Source organism: Amblyomma americanum, chromosome 7 (assembly GCF_052857255.1).
Source record: "Amblyomma americanum isolate KBUSLIRL-KWMA chromosome 7, ASM5285725v1, whole genome shotgun sequence".
NCBI lineage: Eukaryota > Metazoa > Arthropoda > Arachnida > Ixodida > Ixodidae > Amblyomma > Amblyomma americanum.
In genome coordinates this window covers 166,437,301-166,446,548 of record NC_135503.1, presented here as the reverse complement: position 1 = coordinate 166,446,548, position 9,248 = coordinate 166,437,301, and the positions used below count along the sequence as shown (strand labels likewise).

At 49.1% G+C, this 9,248-nt stretch overlaps 1 protein-coding gene across 1 annotated transcript; it reads left to right on the top strand.

The window, feature by feature from the left end:
* The first annotated feature begins 1,059 nt into the window (after positions 1–1,059).
* On the top strand, positions 1,060–1,709 carry LOC144097574 (uncharacterized). The gene is made up of 2 exons (XM_077630247.1): positions 1,060–1,317; positions 1,432–1,709. The coding sequence occupies exons 1-2, from the start codon at positions 1,109–1,111 to the stop codon at positions 1,565–1,567; spliced, it is 345 nt and encodes a 114-aa protein (XP_077486373.1). The 5' UTR covers positions 1,060–1,108; the 3' UTR covers positions 1,568–1,709.
* Positions 1,710–9,248: the final 7,539 nt, after the last annotated feature.

Below are 9,248 nucleotides of genomic sequence, written 5' to 3'. Positions count from 1 at the left end.
TATATATATGTATATATATATATATATATATATATATATATATATATATATATATATATATATATATATATATATATATATATATGCAAAGTTGAGAGACGCTTCATTTAGACAGATTTATTTTGAGTCGACGTTTCGGACAGAGCCTGTCCTTTCTCAAGACAAGTTACAGCGATCTTCCTCCCGTTCTTGAGGAGTTGTAGTTGGCACACATGTCCGCCACATGAAAATAGCAACAAGCAATCGGGTGCTGGAAAGAAGATGGGCAGAAAAGAAAAATACTAGAAAAGGGAGAAAGAGTAATAAATAGAAAAAGAATACGCGCTGTCGCACCCTGTCCACCGAAAAGCCGCTGGGAGCGTGCAGAAAAAAAAAGAGAAAGAAGAAAAGGAAAACGAGGAGCGGGAGGAGAGAATGGTCGCCCCTCAAGGCAGAGCGGCGGCGAGTACAGAAGCAGACGGTGGCGGATTCGCGGAGATGCGTGTACTCGCGTGCCCCTGGCCAAAACGAGTAAAAAAAAACAGAATAAAGCGCAGACATGGCAGGACACTTCCCTGGAGCCTCTTCGGCAGGAATAGTCAATGTGGAATCAGCGGCGCAGTTTGCTTAAGTAGAGACATGTGCACTGTGCATGCAAACACAAAAATAAAAATAAAAAGGCGACAAAACATCCGAGTTCGGGAAAGTGTCGTGGGGGGGGGGGGGGGGAGGCGGGGGGTAAACGTCTATGGCGGGAGCATTTAGGCAAGGGTTCTTCAACTGCACCCCGCTCGGCAAAGTGGTCGAACTGGGTGGGGTGGAGGTAAAGATGCGCTCCTTTATCCCGCGCACGCTGTCACAAACATGGGGAATTCTGAGAAAACTCTAGAGAAAATGTGTCTGTCCCCAACCGGACATGACGTCATTAAAAGTCACGTGACCATGACGTTAAAGACGTGACGTCACTTTTTTTTGGGCCAATCAGCGTTTCCAGCCCACCGACCCGCAATCGCTTGTTGCGAGACGGCCCCCTCGGCAGCGGAGCAAGATGGCTGCCCCCAGCGAGTCAAGCATGCAGAGTTCGCCGTCGAATTTTTCTGTAAGCGGTGCTAATTCGTCGCAGCAGAGGATGCGGAAACGCTTCCGTATCGACGAAGATTTGCTGCTTCTTCAGGAAGTAGTGGCTCAAAATCCATTCCAGAGCCCGGAAAACTGGACATCGGTGTTAAAAAATGTCCTGTTTGCTGTGGGACGCGAACTGACGCTTCGTGCGATCAAAGACCGCACGGAGCTGTTGGTGGGTTACTTCCGCCAAGAAGACCGAGCCAACCTTCGGAAGTAAGTGGCATGTTATGTATGTATACTGAGCATATGTATTCCCACGCCGACACTGTCGCAACAGCTGCCGCATTTTTTTTTTCTCGCGCGCACTGCGCATTTCTTTCATCTCAGATCCGGAACGGAGGAGCAGTACACGGAGAGGGATCAGCTGCTCCAGGAAATCTCGGATATGGCCCGGGATGCTCAGAACGGTGCCGAGAAAGGCCTGTTCCACGCTGGCAGCGAAAAGGAAGCTGCCCACTGGTGAGAATAGCCAAGCGCAACAAAACCGGCTCGCAGGATGCGAAAATGTTTTTATCGATGATGAGCCAGAAGAAAACAGCCAGTTTACGGATGGTAAGCATCTCCGTGTTTTTCCTGCTCGTTGTTTATTGTTGGCCTCTCCTGAAATGGCATTTATGTCCACAGCGAGGGACTGACCTACGTGTAATTAAATCAAGGAGTGGAGATATACGATTGCTTAGTTATGCAGACATGAATTCAAGCTGGGGTAGACTTTAAGACGTTGGCGTGAAAGCATATGGCAGCTTTTTTTATGGCGAGTTCGGTGGTTAGAGGTGGTATTCATAAAATTGTGGTATTACTTAGTACAGATTGATTTAATAAATCCCAGGAAAAGTGTTCCATGCTACTTGTGTCAATGCAAACGAAAAGTGGTTATTAAATTGTGTTCTACCTGTTTACCTTCCTATCGCAAGCATAACACAGGCGCATTTCTGCATGAAAGCTGTGCATTTGCAGTAATCATGCCCCTGTAATGACCTGGTCAGTGTTTGTAAGTGTAAACTAGCATACAGGACGGGGTGTTCCACTTCTCCATTGTCCCTTTGGCACAGTACAACGCCCATGCCTCGCTCACTAGCATCGCACTGAACAACGAACCCTTTTGTGTAGTCTGGCGATCGTAGCACAGGCTGGCTTGTTAGGGCGCTCTTTAGGGCGCTAAAAGCTCTTTCCTTTGTCTCGTCCCAGACGACTGTTTGGGGCTCTGTTTTTCTTAGAGCATCCGTCAGGGGAGCCGCGATATCGGAGTACCTGGGGATGTACCTCTGATAGTAGCCGGCGACACCTAAGAACGACCGAATATCGGTCTTCGTGCGCGGTTGCGGGAAGTCTCGCACAGCGGCCACCTTTATTTCAGAGGGGCGGCGACGACCCTGTCCAATCACGTGACCGAGGTAGACAACCTCGGCCTGTGCTAATTGGCACTTGGGAGCCTTGACTGTCAAACCCGCTTCGCGCAGGCGGGTTAGCACTGCCCGCAAGTGTGCCATATGCTCAGACCAGGATGCGGAGAATATCGCTACGTCGTCTAAATACGGTAAAGCAAATTCTTCCTGTCCCCGCAACACTTTGTCCATGAGGCTTGAAAAGCAGTATGGCGCGTTCTTCAAACCAAAACTCAAAACTTTAGGACGGAATGTTCCCATTGGTGAAATGAACGCCGCATACCTACTAGCCTCTTCTGTAAGTGGAACCTGCCAATAACCCCTGACAAGATCTAGGGTGGAAATAAACTGAGCGCTACTAACTTTCTCAAGGCGCTCCTCGATGTTAGGGATCGGATAAATTTGATCCTTAGTGATGGAATTAAGCCTGCGGTAGTCGACGCAAGGACGAGGTTCCTTGCCCGGTACCTCAACTAAAATCAAGGGGGAGGTATAATCACTCTCACCCGCCTCAATAACACCGAGCTGTAGCATTTTCTTTACCTCAGCCTCCATAATATCGCGCTGGCGGGGTGACACCCGGTACGCCTTGGATCGTACTGGCTCTGGGGAGGTAAGTTCTATATCATGAGTAAGGACAGAAGTCCTACCAGGCCTCTCAGAGAACTGACCTTGAAACTCTTGTAAGAGTTGGTGTAGTTCGGTTTTCTGCTCAGGCGACAGCGGTGCTTTACTGAGTAAGTCACTAATGACCTGATCAGTGTCTTCCCTGTTCGTCACTGAGCCTAGTCCCGGAAGCTCGACCGGAAGCTCTTCTAACTTTCCCTTGTCGGGCATTTCCTCTCCAGTACCTGGTGCCTTCAACGCTACAGGCTCAATTTTATCCAGTTCTGACGTGCTCGGAATATCAGCTTGCTGCGCCTCCGACCCTTTCTCATTGTTCGACAACGTCGGCCCCGCAACTACCGCCTTTGCAGCGAGCTCCCGAACTCTCGGTCTGGTTAAGGCCTGAACGCTAGCCTCACCAAACAAAAGCCCCTTCTCGCGCAGGAGGTGATCGGACCTGTTCGAAAATAGGTACGGGTACTGGGGGGGCAGCCTAGATGACACTACGGCCTCCGTCTCAAGTGCTCCGAAAGGTCCTTCAATAAGCACTTTTGCTACGGGCAGACACACGCTATGAGCTTCCACGGCTTGCTTGATCCATGCGCACTCGCCCGTGAACATATCGGGTTCTACGTAAGAGGGGTGAACTACATCCATTGTAGCTGCGGAATCACGAAGCACTCGGCACTCTTTCCCGTTCACGAGGAAGTCTCGCATGTAAGGCTCGAGAAGCTTCATGTTCTCGTCAGTGCTACATAATGACAAACACACGACTTCTCTTTTTGTTTCTGGACACTGCGCCGAAAAGTGACCCGGCTTCTGGCACGTATAACACACGCGCGCTTGCCTCGCCTCGAACCGCTTTCTGCGTTCGGCTTCGGCTGCCGCCGTCTCCTTACGTTCGGTCGGACTGCTTTCACTCGCATCCGCACTACGCGTGACCCCCCTTGCTCTCATGGGTGTGAACTTCGGCCTCTCAGACTTGGAGCCAAATTCACCCTTTTGACCGTCCTTAGCTCCGCGAGCCCGACGCGTCACAAACTCCTCGGCTAGCTCGGCGGCTTTAGCCACTGTACTAACGTCTGGCCTATCCAAGACCCAGTACCGCACGTTCTCAGGTAACCGACTATAAAACTGTTCCAGCCCGAAACACTGCAGAATTTTCTCGTGGTCACCAAACGCTTTCTCTTCTTTGAGCCACTCCTGCATGTTTGACATAAGCCTGTAGGCAAACTCTGTATATGACTCATTTCTGCCTTTTTCATTTTCCCGAAACTTCCGACGGAACGCCTCCGCTGACAGCCTGTACTTTTTTAGCAGACTCGATTTCACTTGGTCGAAATCCTCTGCCTCCTCTCTCTTCAAGCGAGCGACTACGTCGGCCGCCTCGCCGGGTAACAAAGTGAGCAAGCGCTGTGGCCACGTTTCCCGAGAGAACCCCTGCTTCTCGCACGTTCGCTCAAAGTTAACCAGGAACAAACCAATGTCCTCTCCAAGCTTAAACGGCCGCATCAGGTCAGTCATTTTGAACGATACCCGTTCTCCTGCACCGTGTGCCTGACTTCCATTACGAGCGCGTTCCATCTCTACCTCGAGACGCTTCATTTCCAAAGCGCGCTCTTCTTTCTCTTTTTGCTCTTTACGTTCGCGCTCCTCTTTCTCTTTTTGTTCCCTCTCCTCAATGGTCTCAAGGCATTCCGACAGCTCGTCATCCTCAGCCTCCAACTCAAGAATAGCCCTTAGCAGTTCTGGTTTTCTGAGTTTGTCTGAGACATCCAGACCCAACTCTCTTGCAAGCTCCAGCAATTTCGGTTTGCGCAACGACTTCAAATCCATGGCTGCTCCGAATGCTGCTTTCTCTACTGCCTACTATTGTCTTGCCGCAAACTAACCCGGCAGCAATGACAACCACAATTACCAGCTCTGTTTCTGACACTAACAAAAGCCTGGCAAAACTCAGAAGAAGAAAGTCCCGCACTCACCAAACCTCGCAGCCAAGAATTCAGCAGTCGTTCCGCTGCAGGCAACCAGTCATCACACAGGGCTCGTTGCACTGCTCCCGGATGGTCGTTGTGCTGCTCAGCATACAGTTGAACGCATATCTTCGCTGCTGGCCTCCGTTGTCGGGATCTCACCGCTGGCAACCAGTTGTTGCATTTGGGTTGCAAGCCCCAAGGGTAGCGTTGGCCTGGCGGCCTGGGGCAAAGCTGGAAACATCCGAAGGTGCCGGCAAAGGATGAGTCGACTGGCAACAGAACAACTTGTTTATTCTGGCATCTCAAAAGAGCAGCCGGTCAGGGCGACCACGTTACTCGAAGGAAGGAATCGAAGTCTCACTCGGCGTCCGGGGCAGCGGCGTTTTTATACCCTCGGAGTCGAGGGCAAGAGGGAACGGCTTGGGAAGAGGCGTCCGATACGGCGACGCTTGAACATGTCCAGACGTGACGGGCGCGTCCGCCAGGCCGGCGCCGGTCAGACCTCCTCGCCTCCCAGTTGGGGAGCTCCTCTCCCCGGCTGCCGCGCTTTGACAAGCGTGGGCAAAACATGCACACACACACACACGCACGCACGACGACACGTGGCACTGAAACCTGCCTGGACGCGCTTGGCGGGAGGCGTTGCGGCAGCGAAGAACGGGTCCAAATGACCGCCGCTTTGAACAAAGCCGCGGCGTCCGTTGCATCCGCGCCGGCTATACCGCGCGTCGTAGGCGAGACGTAACAACGTTGAGAGAGAAAATTGTACAACACAGCTGCGAGCCCTGAAGATCTTCTGAAAGGCTATGCAGTGCAAGGAGCCAAAGAGTAAGGAAGTGGTGCTGTTGCACCTGACTGTCGGAGGCACTTATGCTTTTTCATTAGGCATCTAAATAGTAGGTAACGCTATCCACCGCACTTCATTCAAACAGTGTCAGTCAATGACAGACCTGGATGAAATACGTGCACCACAGCATTGCAAAAGGGTGCCGTACCAGGCTTATTTTGCAGCAGGAGGCAGACCCCACTTGCAAAGATGATGTGGTGGGCTAGAGAGCTGCAGCGGAGGCAGCAGTTTATGTCTACTATTTCGTTGAACGAACAGCTTCACGCTTGATCAGCCTAAAAAAGGGAGCCTGGAAAGGGCATTCACACGGCTGTGACTGCAACGGTTCAATTGAGCACAAGGCCTGGGTTGGCCAAGTCTGTACATAATGCAGAGCCAGGTCAGGGTCTGTGCAGACTGTAAGAAAGGTGATGACTGATGATCACTACTGTGTGGCTATACTCATATTGTCCAACACATGTGTTGGACATCTGTCAGTAATTCCCAGCTTGGTGAAAGCATAATTGCAGACCAGCAGACAATTGGGTTGTACCTTGTAATGAGCTGGTATTGCCATTGTGTTTGTCGTTGATGAATGCATTCATGATTGCTCAGCTCCATGGGTCCCAAGACAGGTGCCTGCTATCTCATCTGATACCGGTTGTTGGCTGTTCCTCGAAGTTTACTGCTGGCAATGCAAACCACAAAGCAAACTGCAGCATACATTAAATGTCTTCGATTCAGAGCTGAACAGTTTGCTTGTGACAGTTTGTGAACAGTGGCAAGCTGTATGATACTTGGTCGCTTGTATTTGTGGGAAATATGGAACCAGGTACTGCAGGCGACGACATTGGTGAAGGGGCACTGCAAAGTTCTGCAAGTGCTTTGGCTGCATGAAAAGTATTCGACTAGTGGCAACGTGCAGCACTACATAGTTGTGGGGTGCCGTTATTCCAAAGCAATGAAGACGTAGCTGCACCACAAGTCTATAAAACAGCTTGCCATTCTCAGGGACATAGCTTGCGGGGAAGTAGAATTCTACACTTTCCCAATTGTTCTTCCCATCAAAGATTTCCAGCTTGCTAAGCAGGCCAGCACAATACTAGTGGATGTGAATAATTCTTGTCATGCGGGGTTGAATGTCATACAGACTATGAGACTGTTGTCTCCTTTTTCCTGTGAACGTCTTTTTTAGCGCACAGCCTCCAGAAATGAATATATACCAACTAGCCTGTCAGAAGGTCTTACTAAATAACAGTGGAGAGCTCCAGATTAATTTCAACCGAAGCGGTGGCAAGTCATGAAGATTAAATGCAAGAAAGCCTGCAAGCTGTGCGGTGTCAGTGCATGTCAAAAAACCCCAGATAATGTCAACAGATTCCAAGGAGCAGATGTAGCTCAAAAGCACATCAGAAATAGGTCTCACTTTTACTACAGTACCCACTGCTATGAGCACTGCAGATAGTAGTGCAGGTCCTACGGCCTGCAGTACTCGTAGCAGTCCCCATTCACATGGCCCTTGTACCGCAGTGATGGCACGCATTAATGATGTGCCTGGTTGGCACCCTTGAGAAAGGAGCAAGTATGCCTGGTCCATACACCTTTTCCAGGCTCCTGACGAGGATCTCCGCCAGCTCCTCCACTCCTTCACCAGCCGACAGATGGTATCCATCGGTGCCAAAAAGGTGCCTCTTTGGAAATTTACGTGCATCCAAGAAGCGATGCTGAAAATAAAATAGAATTTGTTCAGAAATAGGGCAAATTGAGGCAATACGTCAAACATGGTATGGTATCTAGGGTTAATGTCCAAAACTGACTTGAGGTATGAGGGCTGCTACAGTGGAGGGTTCCAAATTAACCTCGACCATTTGCAATATCACATAGCAGCACATTGGCGCCATTTTGTTACCGGCTCGGTGAGCGTGAGCAACCAACGCGGGGAAACATTTAAGACATCACAACAGTATAGAGCTACAGTAAAATTTTACCTTTCTGGTATATTTCTCAAGTAAACAACTCATGAACAGGCAGAAACAAAGCAGACCACACAAACATAGCACTTGCTTAAAACAGAATTAACTCAAACACGTGAAATTTCTGGCATATAAAACACATCAGATCAAAACCTCAGTACGCCAGTCCCATCTGGAACCCACCTCAGATACACCTAACAAATGTGCTCGAATCAATTCAAAGCTATGCCGTCCATTTTGTGCATCAGGCCCCGTACCCTTATTTCATCAGCGCTTTATCTCTGAAGGACAGCCTTGAAAGCCTCTTACTTTGATGCCGCATTACCAGCCTTTCTTTGGAGCACAAAATTCTTTGCAGTTCACTCAGTCAAGCACCTTACGTTGTGCATCGCACCCATATATCTCACCACGCTGTGCATCCGTTTCAGATAACTCGGCCTGTTGCTCACACATTTTCAGGATCTTTTCTCCCCCGAGCATTCGTGGACTGCAATGCCCTTCCCCATGAAGTCGCTGGCATCACATGCCCATTTTCATTTCTTGAAGCCTTGACAATGCATTTTCAAACGCAATGCCTGTACTCATATCTTTTCTTAAATATCTGTAACCCCAACCCTCATATACCTCCATAGGTGGTAATTGAGGAAAACAAAGTGAAGATAAAATGTCTGAACATATATTGACGGCAGGTCACCAAGAAGACATGCTGGGATAAATACTTTAATGCCTGCATGTGCCCCTTAGCTAGGTGAGCTCTGCATCATGACAGTGAGCATATACTGATGCAGTCACCACCTCTTGGTACAGCCTTCTGATTTTCTATAGTTTTCTGTTCCTATTTACCTTCATGTTTTTCAGAATGAATCTGCAAACCGACATATATGCACCCACTGGTACTGCAATGTGCAGCCATGCATCCTTCATGGGCAGTTTTAACCTTGCTTGCAGGCCTACTGAGAATTTTATAACGACATCAGCTACTCTATCGAACGTACTACTTGCCGTGAGTGAGAGACAAGACCCTGCACTCCTCTGAACACTCACTCAGTTAACAGATATCATGATTTTACGTATGTTGCCCAGCATTTTAGGTGCTGAAAAATCAAACTTAACAACGGCCAACCTCTTGAGATTGTGTGGCAGAGTGTGAAGGTAAAAAATTACAGCATCAGTGTGTTCTGCCTTTTTTTTAAAGCTGTGAGCAAACGCATTCACAAAACGTGATGGCTCCAGCACATTTTCTGCAATGCAAATGAGAATATAAGTTGGGCGACTGGCACATGTCACCTGCATGCATAGCTACTGAAACCTTTTGTCTATTTCGTCAGGGCAAGACCTCTTCAAGGAAATCTAAACAATACATAATCAATGTTCTTTT

What these genes read in the sequence shown, in the direction of transcription:
- LOC144097574 (XM_077630247.1), top strand. Translation starts at nt 1,109, where the DNA reads ATGCGGAAACGCTTCCGTATCGACGAAGATTTGCTGCTTCTTCAGGAA. An exon ending in GACCGAGCCAACCTTCGGAA is followed by an intron (nt 1,318 to 1,431) that starts GTAAGTGGCATG and finishes CTTTCATCTCAG; the next exon opens with ATCCGGAACGGAGGAGCAGT.